The sequence below is a fragment of the Castor canadensis genome, chromosome 2 (genome assembly GCF_047511655.1).
Source record: "Castor canadensis chromosome 2, mCasCan1.hap1v2, whole genome shotgun sequence".
NCBI classification, from domain to species: domain Eukaryota; kingdom Metazoa; phylum Chordata; class Mammalia; order Rodentia; family Castoridae; genus Castor; species Castor canadensis.
The window spans coordinates 94,057,111-94,076,718 of record NC_133387.1 but is presented as its reverse complement, the minus strand read 5'-3'; the positions used below and the strand labels follow the sequence as shown (position 1 = coordinate 94,076,718).

At 37.9% G+C, this 19,608-nt stretch overlaps 1 protein-coding gene across 6 annotated transcripts in view; it reads right to left on the bottom strand.

Moving 5' to 3' along the window:
- Positions 1-19,608, bottom strand: part of Dpy19l2 (dpy-19 like 2) — a 139,526-nt gene that overhangs the window by 87,135 nt on the left and 32,783 nt on the right. For 5 of the 6 annotated variants that reach the window (XM_074065303.1, XM_074065298.1, XM_074065300.1 and 2 more), the window contains exons 8-9: positions 18,217-18,308; positions 15,978-16,077 (exon numbers count right to left, since the gene is read on the bottom strand). In XM_074065303.1, coding sequence (XP_073921404.1) covers positions 15,978-16,077; positions 18,217-18,308 — 192 coding nt within the window. The remainder of the gene's footprint in view (positions 1-15,977; positions 16,078-18,216; positions 18,309-19,608) is intronic. The other variant, XM_074065302.1, reaches the window with a different exon arrangement.

Genomic DNA, 19,608 nt, shown 5'->3' with positions numbered 1-19,608 from the left:
GTGAGCACCATTTACCACAGGCAACTCCCCTATCCACACCCCAGGAACATAATCCAGTGCAGCTCATGGGGCAACTGAACCACTCCCCAACAAAACTGAGAAACATAAACAGTGAATTGTAATCTATCACTGACAGTGAGGATGGGGTAGAACACTGAATCAACCTCAGAGAACAAGGGTGCAGCTAGGAGCTGAACTCTCAGCAAGTGGAGGTGAGGCAAGCAACAAGCACTGAGAGTGGGTGTGGGGCAACAAGCCGACCTCCCAGGAGCTGAAATCTCAGTGAGAGGAGGCAGGGCAAGGTAAAAAGGCTGAAAACAGGGGTGGGGCAACAAGCCAACCTTCCAAAGCAGGGGTGTGGTGGGATGGACAGCAATGCACAAAACTGAACTGTACCACCTTGCTGAGGAGGGAGCTGACCAGCCAGAGTTGTAGCAGCAGGGCAATGCAGCTGCTGCCTGGCGGAAATAACAACAGATCAGACCATCTTGCACAAATTGGTAGTGAGTTACCACAGGTCCCAGTTGCAACCTGCCCTGTGGACGGAAGGAACCAAATACTGCTCACAACCCAGCCATCTGATGAGACCACCTCAGAACTCCCACTTATAGCCCATAAGACCAAGGAAAGCAGGGAAAACAATATCCTTCAGCCATCTCCCCCGCAAACTATCTGACAAGTGGGGCAGCACCCTTCCCTACATAGCCCAGAATACCAACTGCCAATACCAGGATTGGACAACTAAGGAGTAAGTCCAGAACTTTTGCTGAACTGACAACTTTTTTGGTTTTGTTGTTGTAGGTGGGGTTTTTTTCCTTAATTTCCCCATCCTCTTTTTTTTAGTATTATTAATTTTACTGTTACTATTTTTGTATCCCCATTCTTACCTCCTTCACGTTCTCTCCTTATCTTGTGCTACAATCCATTGTTCTCTCCTTCAACTATTCTTTCTGTCCCCTTCTCATCCACTGTCTGCCCCTGTATTCACCTCCCCCAACTTGCCTTCCCCAACCTGTCACCACATGACCCCTCCCTGCTACATTTACCACCCACTGATTAGCCTACTGTACCAATCATACGCACCTGCAGCCCTCTGCAATCCCTACAGAAGCACCCTTCACAACAGGAGCAGAAATACACCCAAACACACACAAAGGAACCAAACCCAACAGCCCACATACCTCTTCCCCTACTCACCCGTGCCCCCTATCTATTCCCCCTTTTAGCACCACCTTCACTAAATCCCCAAGTTTCTATATCTAGCCAAACAAAGATTACCCCTCCCAAATGCCACTGTTTATAGATATTACCACCAAGGGGTCTTCTATATAATATGTAAACAACTAGTCCGGCATTGAACATGTGATTTTGTTATTGCTAATTTACAGTTCCAGGCTGGGACAGAAAGAGCACATCAGCCTAGCTAACAACTAACCCAGTCACAACACAAAAATTAAATCAAGGGAAACAAAGCAGACAATTAAAACTGCCAACTAGCCAATCAAGAACATAGTTGTACAGCACCACTTAGAAGAATGGAGAGAAGAAGAAGGCAAGGAGACTGCACTGTTCAAAAGAACAATTCAATAGAGGATTTGATGGGAAATAAAGAAAATGAATACCCAGTTCCTGACCTCAACAGAACAAGGATAAGTATCACCAATGAGCTCAATGGTACCCACAAAAATCTCTCAAAGAGGAAATCATGGACGAGATCATTGAGAAACTCATGGAGAAGCTACAAGACATGCTTAACCAGAAAACACAATATGCCCTCAAAAAATATGAAGACACCACAAATAAAAAAACTTGAGATGACACAGAAACAACTAAGTGAACTCAGAGAGGACTTCAAAAAGCACCAAAGTGAAACAAATGAGACTATAAAAAATGAGATATATGAAGTAAAGAAGACAACAGAAGATATGAAAGAGGATTTGAACAGAGATATAGAAAATCTCAGAAAAAAGAATCAAAAAGAAATCCTGGGAATTAAAAGTCCCTGTAGTCAAACAAAAAACACAGTGGAAGGCAACTCCAGCAAACTAGAACAAGTGGAAGACAGAATCGTAGGGCTCAAAGAAAAAAACAGATATTAAAGAAAAACAGAATAACTCTTAGTCATACAACTCAAGAGTTGTGAAAAGAACATGCAAGAACTCAGTGACTCCATCAAAAGACCAAAACCAAGAATCATGGGCATTGAAGAAGAAGTGCAGCCAAAGGGATACATTACATATTCAACAAAATAATAGCATAAAATTTCCCAAATCTCAAGAAAAAGTTGCTCATTAAGGTACAAGAAACCTCCAGAACGCCAAAAAGACTTGACAAATACAACCTCTCTGCGGCATATTATCATTAAAACAACTAGCACAGAGAAAGGATATTGAAGGCTATAACAGAGAAAAATGAATGATGTATAAAGGTAAACCCATCAAAATAACAGATTTCTCAACAGAAACCTTAAAAGCAAGAAGGCATGGAGTAAGGTATTTCGGGTACTGAAAGAAAACAATATCAGCCCTAGAATATTTCACCCAGCAAAACTATCATTCCAAATTGATGGAGGAATAAAAGTCTTCTGAGATAAATAGAAACTAAAACAATATATGACCACCAAGCCACCGCTACAGAAGATTCTGCAAGGAATTCTACACATAGAAGATGAAAGCAAACAAAAACAGGAGAAGTACTGAACCATAGGAGAAGAAAAGACAAGTAATCAGAGAGTAGCATTGATTCGGCTGCACACACTCAAATCCATAAACAACAAAAACAACTAAATGGCAGGAATCACCACATACCTGTCAACCTTAACACTCAACTCCCCCATCAAAAGACACCTTTTGGCAAACTGGATTAAAAAGAAAGCTCTGACAACCTGTAGTTAGCAAGAGAACCACCTTATTGACAGAAATAAATACTACCTTAGGGAGAAAAGCTGGAAGAAGATTTACTAAGTTGATGCCCAACCCCCCCAAACAGGCAGGAGAAGTTAGACTTGTATCAGACAAAGTAGACTTCAAACATATATTAGTCAAATGAGACAAAGAAGGTCACTTCATGGTAATAAAAGGGGCAATACATCAAGAGGAAATAACAGTTATCAACTTATATGCAAGCAATGTCAGTGCACCCAACTTCATCAAACATACACTAAAGGACTTAAAATCATATATAGATTACAATACAGCGGTAGTGGGAGACTTTAATACCCTTGTATCACCAATAGATAAGTCATCCAGACAAAAAGTAAACAAAAAATCACCAGCCGGGTACTGTTGTCTCACGCCTGTAATCCTTGCCACTCAGGAGGCAGAGATCAGGAAAATTACAGTTTGAAGCTAGCCCAGGCAAATGGTTCATGAGAACCTATCTCATAAAACCCTTCACAAAAGACACTGGATAGCTAAGGAAATATTCAACAAAAAGAGCAATGCTGTAAGTATCACAATACCTGACTTCAGATTATACTACAGAGTCATAGCAATAAAAACAGCATGGTACTGGCACAAAAATAGACATGAAGATCAGTGGGATACAGTAGAGGACCCAGATAAGACTCCACATTCACCTAATTTTTGACAAAGGTGCCAAAGACATATTATGGAGAAAAGACAGCCTCTTCAACAAACGGTGGTGGGAAAACTGGATATCTGAATGCAAAAAACTGAAAGTAGATCCATGTTTGTCACCCTGTATAAGTATTGACTCAAAGTGGGTTAAGGATCTTAATATAAGACCTGAAACCTTGAATTTGGGACAGGAAAAAGCAGGGAATACAGTGGAAGCAATAGGCATAGGCAAGAACTTCCTCAGTACATCACAAGCAGCTAGCAACTAAGGAAAAGTATTGACAAATGGGACTAAATGAAATTAAACTGCTTCTACATAACAAAAGAAATGGTCTCTATATTGAAGAGGCCACCCACAGAATGGGAGAAAATCTTTGCTAGCTATACATCACATAAGGGACTAATAACAAGAATATTTAGGGAGCTCAAGAAACTAAACTCCCACAAAATGAATGACCCAATAAAGAAATGGACAACTGAACTGAACAGAACTTTTTCAACAGAAGAAATCCAAATGGCTAAAATAAAAAACACATGAAAAATGATCCCCATCCCTGACCATAAAGGAAATGCAGATCAAAACCACACTAAGATTCCATCTCACCCCTGTTAGAATGGCTATCATAAAGAATACCACCAAAAACAAATATTGGTGAGAATGTGGGGAAAAAGGAACCCTCATACACTGCTGATGGGAATGCAAGCTGGTACAACCACTATGGAAAACAATATGGAGGCTCCTTAAAAAACTAGAAATATATCTTCCATATGATCAAGCAATATGACTCCTAGAGATATACTTGAAGGAATGTGAGTCAGGTTACTACAAAGGCACATGCACGCCCACGTTTGTTGCAGCATTATTCACAAGAGCCAAACTATGGAAACAGACAAGATGCTCCACTACTGATGAATGTATTAAGAAAATGTGGTATCATTAGATGCAGATACAATTCAAACACTAACCCTTAAGTCAGCCTTTAACTGCACTTAACAGCCATGGAAATCTTCCCCCCACCAGGCCCCATCTCCTAAAGGTTCCACAACCTCTCTCTAGTGCTACACTCCAAGGACCAAACCTTCAACCTTAATGCCATGTTGGGGAAATTTAAGACCCAAACCACAATATTCATATGCAGAAGACTGAAACTTGATCTCTGTCTTTCATCCTGTCCAAAAATCAACTCAAAGTGGATCAAAGACCTAAATATAAGGCCTGAAACTTTGAAATAACTCCAGGGAGTAGTAGGAAATACAATGGAACAGACAGGCATAGGGAACAACTTCCTAACCAGAACTCAAAAGGCCCAGCATCTAAGAAAAAGAATGAACAAATGGGACTGCATCACACTAAAGAGCTTCTGCACAACAAAACTGTCACTAGACTTAAGAGACTGCCCACAGAATGGAAGAAAATCTTTGCCAGCTATTCATCTGATAAGGAACAAATATCCAGAATCTACAGGGAACTCAAAAAAACTCAGTCCCCAAGGAATTGACACCCCAATGAAGAAATGGGTACATGAATTAAACAGGGAATTCTCAAAGGAAGAGGTACAAATGTCCAGTAAATACATGAAGAAGTGGTCAACTTCACTGGTCGTAAAAGAGATGCAATTCAAAACTACACTTAGATTTCATTTCACCCCATTTAGAATGGCCATATTCAAGGGTAATGACAACAATAAATGCTGGAGAGGATGTGACGAAACGGGAACCCTTATACACTGTTGGTGGGAATACAAATTAGTACAACCATTACGGAAAGCAGTATGGAGATTCTTCTAAAAGCTAAGGATAGAACTACCTTATGAGCCAGTAATTCTGCTCCTGAGCATCTACCCAAAGGAACAGAAGTCAGGATACAATAGAGACACATGTACACTGATGTTCACCACAGCACTATTCATAATATCCAAGCTAAAGAAACAACCCAGATGCCCTACAACTGATGAATGAATCAAGAAAATGTGGTATATATACACAACAGAATTTTACACAGCCATAAGGAATAATGACTTGTGGTTTGAATGTAAATGGACGCAATTGGAGGACATTATGTTAAGTGAAGTTAGCCAGACTCAGAAACACAAAGGCCACATGTTATCTCTCCTATGTGGAAGACAGATCTAAAAGATAAACATACACACAAAAACAGGCATGACCATATACAAATTCAGATGTAGAACATGTTCGTAATAGTGGAACTACTCTATGGAACTCTGGGAAAGACGGAAAGGAAAGGAGAATGATAGAGTATCAGTAATATCGTAAAACATGACATCTGTGGAAACAGAGGATATAGGGATGTGCGTTGAAAGCTGTTGAAAAATGGGGGTGGTGAGAGTTAAAGGGGTAAAGGAGATTAATGGAAGGGGATGAATGAACCAAAGTAAAGTACACCCACAGCGGGAATACCTTGAGAGACCCCTTTGAACATCAACTTAAATATTAATGATGAAAGACAGGACTGTAAAATAGGTACAGTGTGTGGGAGGAATTAATGGGATGTGGGTGGTTGAATGAAGGAGATTAAGGTGAGGATATATGGTTGAAGGACTTCATATACTTACATGAAACAGAGCAAGGAAACTTCTTACAATTGCTTTAAATTGGGCGGGGAGTGGATGGAGGGGGAGAGACAGTAGAGGTGATATAACCTATGTACAATATAAGTCTAATCAGAATTGTCATTATGAATGTCCACTATAATGAACATATCCTAATAAAAAAATAATAAAAATAAAATACTTGACTTTATATTATGACAATGATGATATTTCCAACTTGTACATTAAAATTGCAAATAATGAACTATAAAATGGATGCTGAGTTAAAAAAATAAGATCCAAACCCCAGCACACAGTTCTTATTTTTGAAAATACATTTTCTGTATGTGGGACTGGGATTTGAACTCAGGGCTTCACGCTTGCAAAGCAGGTATTCTACAGTTTGAGCCATACCTCCAGCCCATTTTGATCTATTTATTTTGGAGATGGGGGTGGTCTCACAAACTATCTGCCTGGACTGACCTTGAACCTCAAACCTCCTGACTCTGCCTCCCAAGTTGCTAGGATTATGGGTGTGAGAACTGGCACCCAGTTATTCTTGGAGAGATCCAAGATGGTGGTTGAAGTGGGAAATCAGGATTTCTGAGCTCTGTGACCCTAGAAACTACCTTTAGACCTGGGAAATACACTTGGGTAATTCTGATTGCTTCTAGCCAAAACACTACCCACAATCACATTAGGTCCACATAAAATTCAAGGACTGATCCTTAAAACAGCTTTTAATTGCACCTAATAGCCTAGAATAACCCAGTGCAGCACTGCCAGCAGGGCATGTCTGCCCTGATAAAAAAAAGCCCCCTGGCAGGTTCTCAGTTTTCTTCGTTTCTTTGTTTTTTTTTTTTTTCTTCTCTCAATAAGCAGAGGACAGGGTATCAGTCAGAATCAAATCTGTGATATCCTGGACACCTAACCTGTAGAAAGCCTCCATATGCCCCACTGCACTGCAAAAAACAGAGTGCTAAAATTTTTCCCCACTGGCCAAATCTGCTTGTGTAAACCTGCAGAATGAACAGATGAGCAACATGCACTACCTGTGATTCCACTACCTACCCCAGGGTACATAATCCAGTGCAGCCCCTGGGCAGATTCAATCCATCCCCCCAACAAAACTGAAAAGTATAAACAGTGAATTGCAATCTAACACTGAGGGAGGGGTGGAATGCTGTACTTGCCCCAGTGAACAGTGGTGGAGCAAGGAGCTGAACTCTCAGTGAACAAAGGCAGGAAAAGTAACAAAAGGTGAGAGTGGAGGTGGGACGACAAGCCAACAGCCCAGAGGAAAACTAGCAGCAAGAAAAGGTGGGGGGAGGCACAAAGGCTGAGAACCCTTTGTGCCAACCTCTCAAAGCTAGGCAGTGGTAGATCCTTGACTGGTCTCATAAGACTGAGTGCAGTACTCAAAACTGAATTGCCCTACCTTGCTGGAGGAGGGGCCAACCAGACAGAGTTGTAGCTATAGGAGAACAGATCTGAACACCTTGCATGAACTAGCAGTCTGTTACCTCAGGCCTAACAGCAACCTGCCTATGGACAGAAGGAACCAAATGCTACTCACAAGCCAGCCACCTGGTAATACCACATCAGAGTTCCTGTTTGTAACAGAAGGCCCAAAAGAACAAGGAAAATGGAAAAAAAGTAAAAAATAAAAAAAGAGAAAAAACCCTCCAGCCATCTCCACTATAAGCTGTCCAACAAGAGGGGCAGCAACCTTCCCCACAAAGCCCAGAATATCAAGCACCAATACCAGGACTGGACACCAAAGAATAAGTTCAGAACTTTTACTTAGCAGATTGAACTTTTTGTTGTTGCTATAACTGATGTGTTTTTTTTTCTGTATTATAAACTTTACCATCACTATTTTCTTATCCCTCTTCTTACCTCCTTCACTTTCCCTCCTTTTCTTGTGCTACAATCCATTGTTCTCCCTCCCAACTACTCTTTCTGCTCCTCTCACATCCTCTTTCCCCCTGTCTTCCCCCCCATCCTTCCCCAAGCTGTCATCACACTATTCCTCCCACCTACACACACACCACTTGCAAATGAGCCTACTATACCAACTGAACATACCTGGCAATCCCTAACACAAGCACCCTCCGCTACAACAGTGGAAATACATCCTAACATACATAAGGGAAACAAAACCAAGCAGCCCCCATACCTCTTCCTCACCCCCAATTTATTGCCACCTTTACTAATTACCCAAGGTTCTATCTCCAGCCTAATAACCATTACCCCCCCTTAACTCCCACTGTTGATAGATATTATCAACAAGGGGTCTCCTATATGATATATAAGCAACTGGTCTGGCATTGAACCTGTGAATTTGTTTTTGCTAATTTACACCTCCAGGCTAGGGACAGAAAGAGCACATCAACCTAGCTAACAACTAAGTCAGTCACAAGACAAAAATTAAATCAAGGAAAAGAAAACAGGCAATTGAAACCACCAACTAGCTTATCAAGAACACAGTTGTTCAATACCAAGTGGAGTAATGTGGAGAAGTAGGGATGGAAACAACACTCTGCAAAAAAATAATTCAATAGAGGATTTGGTAGGAAATGAAGAAAATGGATACCCAGTACCTGACCTCAAAAAAATAACAATAAATATGACTAAGGAACTCAGCAATACCTTCAAAGAAAAAACCTGGAAAGAAATCTCTGAGAAATTCATGGAGAAGATATTAGACATAGTTAACTAGACATACAAGATGCACTCAAGAAGTTTCAAGACACCAAAAACAAAGAACATGAGATGACACAGAAACAAATAAGGGAACTTAGAGAGGACCTCAACAAACACCAAAGTGAAACAAAGGACATTACAAAAAGAGAGATACATGAATTAAAGAGGAACACACAAATTATAAAAGAAGAGTTGATCACAGATTTGGAAAACCTCAGAAGAATGAATCAAACAGAAATCCAGGAAATTAAAAGTCCCTGTAGTCAAATAAAAAACACAGTGGCCACTCCTGCAGACTAGAACAAGTAAGAGACAGAATCTTAGAGCTTGAAGACAAAATAAAAATTAAAGAAAAAACAGAAGAAATCTTAGTCAAACAACTCAAGAACTGTGAAAGGAATATGCAAGAACTTAGCGACTCCATCAAAATACCAAACCTGAGAATCATGGGCATTAAAGAAGGAGAAGAGGTACAAGCCAAAGGGATACATAATATATTCTATAAAATAATAACAGAAAATTTCCTAAATCTTGAGAAAGCTTTGCCCATTCAGGTACAGGAAGCCTCCAGGACAACAAACAGACTCGACAAAAATGGAACCTGCCCACAGCTAATTATTGTTAAAACAAGCAGGGAGCAGAGAAAGAATATTGAAGGCTTTAAGAGAGAGCAACCAAATAACATATAAAGGTAAACACATTAAAATAACAGATTTCTCAATGGAAACCTTAAAAGCAAGAAGGGCATGGAGTGAGGTATTTCAGGCACTGAATGAAAATAATTTCAACCCTAGGATACTCTACCCAGCAAAACTGTCAATTGATGGAGGAATGAAAGTCTTCCATGATAAACAGAATCTAAAACAGTATGTGACCACCAAGCCACCACAACAGAAGATTCTACAAGGAACTATACACACAAAAGATGAAATTAAACATTACCAAGAGAGAATGGGAAGTATTAAACCACAGGAGAAGAAGACAAGTAATCAGGGAGTAGCAGTGATTCATCTGCACACACGCAAATCCTTAAACAACAAACAAAAACTAAATCACAGGAATCAACACATACCTATTAATATTAACACTAAATGTCAATGGATTCAACTCCCCCATCAAAAGACACCATCTGGAAATCTGGATTAAAAATAAAGATCCGACAATCTGTTGTTTACAAGAGACCCATCTTATTGACAGAAATAAACACTGGCTTAGGGTGAAAGGCTGAAAGACAATTTACCTAGCTAACGGCCCCCAGAAACAGGCAGGAATAGCAATACTTAAATCAGACAAAGTATGTGCTGGTGGAGTGGCTCAAGTGGTAGAGTGCCTGCTTAGCAAGTGTGAGATCCTGAGTTAAATCCCTCATACCACAAAGAAAAAAAATTTATATCAGACAAAGTAGACTTTAAACTTACATTGGTCAAATGAGAAAAAGAAGGGCACTTAATACTAATAAAAGGAGCAATGAATCAAAAGAAAATAACAACTATCAACCTATATGCACCCAATGTCAGTGCATCCAATTTCATCAAACATACACTAAAGGACTTAAAAGCATGTATGGATTCCAACATGGTGGCAGTGGGATACTTTAATACCCATCTAGCACCAACAGATAGATCATCCAGACAAAAAATCAATCAAGAAATCCTATACATAAATGATGCCAGAGATCAAATGGAATTTACTGGTGTCTACAGAATATTTCATCCAGTAAAAGCACAATATACCATCTTCTCAGAAGTCCATGGAACTTTCTTCAAAATCAATCATATTTTAGGGCACAAAGCAAGAATCCATGAATATAAAAAATAGAAATAACCCCTGCATTCTATCTGACCACAATGTAATAAAACTAGACTCAACAACAAAAGCAACAGCATAAAATAGGCAAATAACTGGTGGCTGAATAGCACATTGCTCAATGATCAGTGGGTCATAGAAGAAATAAAAGCAGAAATTCAAAAGGTTCCTGGAATCTTATGAAAATGAAAATACCACCTATCAAAATCTATGGGACACAGTAAAGGTAGTCCTGAGAGGAAAGTTTATACCCATGATTACATTTATTAAAAGGACAGAACAATATCAAATGAATGACCTAATGCTACATCTCAAACTCCTAGAAAAACAAGAACAAGCAAAACACAAAAGAAGCAGAGAGAAATAATAAACATAGGAGCCGAAATTAATGAAATAGAGACCAAAAAAAAAAAAAAATACAAAGAATCAGTGAAACAAAGAGCTGGTTCTTTGAAAAAATAAACAAGATTGACAAGCACCTGGAAAATCTGACTAAAATGAGGAGGGACAAAACCCAAATTAATAAAATCAGAAATGAAAAAGGAGAGATAACAACAAACACTAAGGAAATCCAGACAACCAACAGAGACTACTTTGAAAACCTATATTTCAATAAATTGGAAAATCTTGAAGAAATGGACAAATTTCTAGATATTTATGATCATCCAAAACTGAATCAAGATGATATTAACCACCTAAACAGATCTATAACATGTAATGAAATTGAAGCAGCAACAGAGTCTCCCAAAACAGAAAAGTCCATGGCCTGACAGATTCTCAGATGAATTCTATCAGACATACAAAGAAGTACTAATACAAACACTCCTTAAACTTTTTCATAAAATATAAAGGGAAGGAACACTGCCTAACTCATTCTATGAAGCCAGCACTGCACTCTTCCAAAACTGGATAAGGACACATCCAAAAAGGAGAACAGGGTAATCTCCAACATCAATACAAAAATCCTCAATAAAATAATAGCAAACCAAATCCAACAACATATCAGAAAGATCATTCACCATAACCAAGTGGCTTCATCCCAGGGATGCAGGGATGGTTCAACATATGCAAATCAATAAATGTAATTCAGCACATTAATAGAAGCAAAGATTAAAAACCACTTGATCATCTCAACAGATGCAGAAAAAGCCTTCGACAAGCTCCAACACCACTTCATGATAAAAGCTCTAAGAAAACGAGGAACAGAAGGAATGTACCTCAACATTGTAAAGACTATATATGACAAACCTATAGCTGACAATATTTAATGGAGAAAAACTGAAACCATTCCCCCTAAAATCAGGATGAGACAAGGGTGCCCACTATCTCCACTCCTATTCAACATAGTCCTAGAATTCCTAGCCAGAGCAATAAGGCAAGCAGAAGAAATAAAAGGAATATAAATAGGTAAAGAAACTATGAGAATATCCCTATTTGCAGACGACATGATCCTATACCTCAAAGACCCAAAAAACTCCACCCAAAAAGCTCTAGACACCATAAACAACCTCAGCAATGTAGCAGGATACAAAATCAACTTACAAAAATCAGTAGCCTTTCTATACACTAACAATGAACAAATTGAGAAAGAATACAGGAAAACAATTCCATTTCCAATAGCCTAAAAAAAATACCTAGGAATAAACTTAACAAAGGATGTAAATGACCTCTATAAGGAGAACTACAAACCACTGAAGAAAGAGACGAAGGAAGACTACAGAAGGTGGAAAGATCTCCCATGCTCATGGATTGGTAAAATCAATATAGTAAAAATGGCTATACTACCAAAAGCAGTCTACATGTTCAACACCATTCCCATCAAAATCCCAGTGACATTCATCACAGAGATTGAAAAATCTACCCTGAAGTTCATTTGGAAACACAAAAGACCACAAATAGTCAAGGCAATACTGAACAAAACCAGAATGCTGGAGGTATCACAATACCCGACTTCAAACTATACTATAGAGCCATAGCAATAAAAACAGCACGGTACTGGCACAAACAGATATAAAGACCAGTTGAACAGAATAGAAGACCCAGATATGAATCCATGTGTCTATGCCCACCTTATTTTTTTTAAAGACACCAAAAACATACAATGGAGAAAAGACAGCCTCTTCAACAAATGGTGCTAGGAAGAGTGGTTATCTATCAGCAAAAACTGAAACTAGATACATGCCTGTCACCCTGCACTAGTATCAACTCAAAGTGGATTAATGACCTTAATATCAGTCCTGATATCTTGCAGTTAGTACTAAAGAATACCCTGGAAACAATAGGTATAGGCAAGGACTTCCTCAGCAGAACTCCAGCAGCCCAGCAACTAAGAGAAAGGATGCACAAATGGGACTACATGAAATTAAATTGCTTTTGCAACAAAAGAAATGGTCTGAAAACTGAAAGAGATGACTCTCAAAGTGGTAGAAAATATTTGCTAGCTATACATATACATCAAAGGACTGATAACCAGAATATACAGAAAGCTCAAAAACCTAAACTCCCCCAAAATTAATGAACCAATAAAGAAGTGGGCAACTAAACTGAACAGAATTTTTTCAAAGGAAGAAGTCCACATGGTCAACAAAACACATGAAAAAATGCTCACCAGCCCTGGCCATAAAGGAAATGCAAATCAAAACCACACTATGATTCCATCTCACTCCTGTTAGAATAGCTAGCATCAAGAACACAAGCAACAACAAATGTTGGTGAGGATGTGGGGGAAAAGGAACCCTCATACACTGCTGGTGGGAATGTAAGCTAGTACAACCACTTATGAAAATAATATGGAGGTTCCTTAAAAATAGATCTGTCATATGACCCAGCAATCCTACTCCTACGGATATACCCAAAGAAATGCAACTTAGGTTACTCCAGAGGCACCTGCACACCCATGTTTATTGCAGTGCTATTGACAATAGCCAAACTATGGAAACAGTCAAGATGCCTCACTACTGACAAATGGGACAAGAAAATGTGGTATTTATACACAACGGAATTTTACTCAACCATGAAGAAGAATGAAATTTTGTCATGTAACTGGAGAACACCATCTTAAGCGAAGTTATTCAGGCTCAGAAGGCCAAAAAATCATATGCTCTCATTTGTATTCAGATTATAGACCTAAAACAAGTGCAGTAATATTATTGGAAATGGGTCTCTTGCTAAGGGGAGACTGCGCATGGGAGGAATAAGGAAAGGGGAGGAAACCTCAAACTTGAATGTGGTTTATGTGCCCATTGTAGAGGAGCAAATAAAATGATCTTAAACTGACAAGAGGCCACTATGGGAAGGGGAACAGGAAGTAGTAAATAGGTCTGGCAGGGATGAACCAATTTGGGTTGCAATACACAAGTGTATGGAAGCAACGCTAGGAATCTCTCTGTATAGCTATTTCTATCTCAAAGTAGCAAAAATGCTGTGCCTTTCTTATTATCTCCTATGTTTTCTCTTCAACAAAACTGGAGAACAAGAGGGCCGAACAGAAACAGGGGTGGGGATAGTGGGGGTGGTCCAAAACAATGCATACACATGTAAGTAAATGTAAAAATCACAAAATAAAAGAAAGAAAATGTGGTATTTATACAAAACGGAACTTTATACTCAGCCATGAAGAAGAATGAAATTTTGTCATTCACAGGTAAATGGGTGGAACTGGAGAACATCATCTTAAGTGAAGTTAGCCAGGCTCAGAAGGCCAAAAGCCTCATGTTCTCCCTCATACGCGGACTCTAGACCTAAAACAAATGCAGCAATATTATGGGACACAGGTCACACTAATGAGAGGCTGTGCAAGAGAGGTATGGGCAAAGGAAGGAAACCAAAAATTTGAATGAGTTTGATGTGCTCACAGTACAGGAATGAATACAGAAATTTTAAACTGTCTGGGGCCACCATGGGAGGAAGCAGACTAGAGAGGAGTAAAGAGGACTGGAAGAGGCAAATCAATTAGAGCTGTAATACATATATGTATGGGAACAACACAGGAATTTCCCTGTGTAGCTATCTTTCTCTCAAACTAGCAAAACTTAACGTTTCTTGTTTATGTATTATGTTTTTTCTTCTACAAAATCAGAGAACAGGTTCTGGGGTGGGGGGAGTTGGCACCGGTGGGAGGGGGGGAGGTGGCAGGAAAGGGGTAGGAGGATGAATATTGTACAAGCAATGTATACACATGTTTGTAAATGTGAAAATGATACCTGTTGAAACTGTTCCAGGAATCAGGGGAGCAGAGATGGGGAAGAGAAGTGGAGGTAGGGAATTTAGGTATAATGTATTTGATACATTGTAAGAACCTTTTTAAATGCTACAATATACCCACACCCAGCACAACAATAATAAAAAAAAAACTCTATACATTAGTTAAGAAAAATAAAAGCCTACTATGTCCTTGAATGACTAGAAAACCACTAAGGCAATATTTAACTTACCCAAAGCGCTCCTTAATTTCATCAGCAGCATGGGATCAATAAATTTGCTTGCAATGAGGTGATGCTCATAAAAATACATTCTACTGTGTTGGCATGTGCAAATAATGAAAACCATAGACTATTTTGTGTTACTACCTGAAAGGGGCCAACTTAAGAAGTAAAGCAATGGAAATACTTTAAACATGCAGCAGTAATCAAGTTGAGGTTATAGTTTCATTCTTTGTGGGTAGCTGGCAGCATGAGTTCTCTTGGCAGAACTCACTTCTGACACAGAATATTACTTACTAGTCTTGGTGTGTGTTAGGTAAGAGAAAGGAGCCCTACTGGGAAGTCTTAGTTACTATCACAAAATTCCACCAACATTGTGTTTTTACTCTGCACTTCCACAGTTCAGTTTTGCCAGTAGTTACTTGGTTGTTACAGGAAATAGAATATGACTTTGATTCACATAAGCTATGACTTAGATCACTACCATGATTAAAGCTCTGAGATATGTTTCCTTATAAAATTCTGCCTGCCACACCAAACAGTCTACAATTAGCTAGACTGGAGTAGAAACCCCTGATAATGAAGCAGTCTGTGCAGCATAGCAACCAGAGCATGTCCTAAAGCAAAAGGAAACCTACTGGTAGACAGATACGCAGACATTACTTCAACTGCTCACAAGACTATTGGTAAATAAAAACAACTGAGAAAAACTTTTTTACATGTTGATCATTAATATTCATCAAACTAACAGAATGCGGAATACTATTACTTTTTAAATAATACATTTATGCAGATTTTATAATTATTCCTTATTTTGAAAATCTTTTAGGGCATAAATGTAATAACATTTTAAAACTTTTAGAGAAACAACTAAGTACATCATTTATTCAACTTAAGTTAGTTTAAAACCATCTTACCTGTGTAAAAAGGATAAACTGAGCAAATTGCCAGGGAAGCATAAAAGCAACATTGGAAAGGCAGAGTGCAATGTAATGTCTGCTATGATTGTTCCAAGTCCTTAATGGAAAGAAATAATATGAGTAAGTTTTTGTCATGAAGATAAACCAATCACTGAAAAAAAAAAAGTACTTACAAAATGACAAAATCTGAATGATCCCTTTCCATTCAAATAACACAATAAAACATAATTAACTTTGAAAGTTTGGACCTTTTTAAATTTTTATAAATATCTATCTTAAAGCAATCAAAACTAGAGCTTTAGAAACAATGATTGTATGATTTATCATTAAATTTTTTGGAAGTACTAGGGTTTGAATTTCAGGGCCTTGCACTTGCTAGACAGGCATTCCACCACTTCAGCCACACTTCTAGCTCTTTTTGCTTTAATTATTGATCTAAAAGGTTCTTGCATTTATGCCCAGACCAGACTGGACTGCGATCCTACTATTTATGCTTCCTGTGTAGCTGGGATGACAGGCATATGCTACCATATCCAGCTTTCTTATTGGTTCTTGGGGGCCTCACGAACTTTTTGCTGGGCTGGATCAAATTATAAGCCTCCAGCTCTCTGCCTCCTGAGAAGCTATGATTACAGGCATAAGCCCTTACAAGGGGTCTTTAAATATTTTAAATATAAAGTTTATCTCCCTGTAAATATACATGCTACTCAAAATTTAATGTCCTAACAGATGGTCAGAAAAGAAGACACAATCATGACCCAGCATGCCCCAAGATGTTCATCCAGTAGGCCTAACAAGAGTTTTCATATACCACTGCTTTTATAGTTCAGAAAACAGCAAAGAAAATTACAAGTGCTGACAAAGTTAACAATTATGCAAATAATTAAGGAGAATATTTTAAAACAACAAAAAATAATTTTAAACACAGTTGGATTACTGCAGTTTAAATTGTCCAATATGCAATATCAAAACATATTGGATTCCACCTTTTACCACAGAAGTGCTTAGTATCCTTTAAAATATGCAAAAAAATGTAAATAATAAAACAGCAACTGTTCTTTTTGTAAAGGTTATACTGGGTTTTGATAAATCCTTGTATAAGGGTAGATACGTTTTTAAAAGCAAAAATTTTAATGTGCATATTGTTTAGAATATTCATTAAACAACTGGTAATCTTGTATTTTATCAAACAAAATTACTTTTGGCTAAGATAGAGAGGATAGATAGTGCATGCTTTCATTCCATGAGATTTGTAGCTACTCCAGGATGCACCATTTACCTTCATTTAGTCATATATGAGTGCCTTAAATACTTGCATGGGCATGTGCCAGGCGCTCTGTGGTTAAAAAGATAAATGTGGCATGGTCCCTACTTCCAGTAGTACTTTTTTTTTTTTAGATAGGTCCTCATTACGTAGCCCAGACTGGCCTTGTACTTTCAATCCTCCCGCCTCAGTCTTCCATTTGTTAAGGTTACAGATGTGCATCACCCATACCCAGCTCCAGCAATATGATTTGCAAATTTACAGTTTTAAGAGGAAGGAAAGAGAAAGAAAGAGAAATGAGACATGTACACAAATGATTTTCATATAAGGTGGAATCACCAGGAGATCAGTATGTGAAGCTCCCTGGAAGTGTGGAGAAGATAGTGATTATTATTTCACTCAGTGACAGATCTCACTAACATTCTATGAAATTTATTTCTATGCTACAGTTATTCGTAATATTCTACTATTTGTTTCTCTGACCTCTTACATTTCTGAAAGGCTTATAAACTTAATCCTAACAAGAAATCTGCCCAAGAAAAACAAGTAAGGTGAGATGAAACTGGCTGGATTGATAGAAACATCATTCACAAAAGAATACACACACTTATATATTCATTTGCACATAGAACCCTTCTATATGACACATATATTAATGTTCCATCAAAATCTCTGTTTGGAAAACATAAGCTTTAAGAAAAAATTGTTTCTCAAAAGCCTTGCAAACTATACATGAGCACATATTTTGATTTATTAAAACATAATATTCTTGCTTAAAACCTATAGCCTAAAGTCTTCAATGAAGTTTAATTTTACATAGTAAGTTTTAGATAATCTTCTTAACCCTATAATTTATTTTTTAAATAACTAAAATTAACGGCTTAAATCTGGCAATTGTAACTTAATGGGTTGAAGCAAATTTTAAGAAAAACTACTTAAAATATTTATATTTGTTTTATAAATCAAAATTACCTGAGAATTACAGTTAAAACATACATCTGAAGTACAAGGAAAGGATATGAAAAACTTTCACGGAGAGGTGGTGTCCACATCACACGGGTGGCCTAAAATCAATAAAATGCTCAACTCATATCATGTTCCATTACAACAAACATTGTCAATTTAACAAATCAGGGGTTGACTTACTTTAAAATTAACACTAAGCTCATTAGATCCCATTTCTGAATGCCTAGCATAGCTTCTCAGTTTTTGGAGCTCTCTCACACAGGGCCATTGAGTATAGAGCAATCAACTGCCACACCCAGAAACAAAGGAAAGATCTATCACACCAAGCATAAGGAAGCCCAAGGGAAAAACAAGATGGTAGGAATAGGAGCTGTGAAGATTCCTGGGCCAGAGCCACATCCCAATCCTGCAGGTATGATCCTGGCATCTCAAGACTTTTAGATGTACACCTGTCCCAAAACATATCTAAACAAATGTCACCTAAGGTATTTGCAAACACCAAGAGTTTATACATAACAAGTTCAAGTTAGTATATATATAAACATTATAAGTTATTAATATTTCCTATGAATTTATGAACTACACCTTTAAAAGAGTTGACTATAAATTTAAAAAACAACTGGAAGCATTAAAATCACTATGTGATACACATAATGAAAGTATAAAATTTTCATATATACTTTATTTCAAAGACATGGGTAAGCATATTATAAAATTCTATATCAAAAAATCTAAAATTCTGGAAAGGATTTAAATTCTTCATTACTTTCCAAGAGTTTTAAAAGCTACATCTCTTCTAAGAAACCACAATTGTAAACCTTGGAAGATGAGCTATGATGTGTATTAATAAGGCAACTCAGCCCTCCAGTATCTGGCATAATGAAATGAAAGGGTTTTTTTTTCTTTTATGTCAACAGACTGTTGGATGATAAGACATTCATTTGCTTTAAGTTAAAATAATATATCTAAAGCCTTTTGCAAAGAATTTTTATTATTCCCTTATATGATTTAAAAATTAATCCATAAGCAATAGATGAAAGGCTTCTGCCCTGTATAACCTGTGCCATTACAAAGGATGTATGTTGCTTTGCAAAGCTCAGTCTCACTTCTTTTTTTCATTGCTGTACCCTCAACATCTAACACAGAGTATGGCACATGGCAGACTATATTGTAGAATGAATCTATGATAAACAAGTTTCTATAAACTCTTTTTAGACAGACTTTGTCCCTTTGGAATGAAATGGTGAGTTAATTTCTATTTTGAATTAATCATTTTGTGTTACTGACAAGGAAGCACATGTGATAGACAGAAGTGAGGCAGTAGGTGGCCAAGCCTTAACTATATGTATGTGGTTAGCTTGGGCCCACTACCATCCCTTGGAAAGTGAAATGGCATAA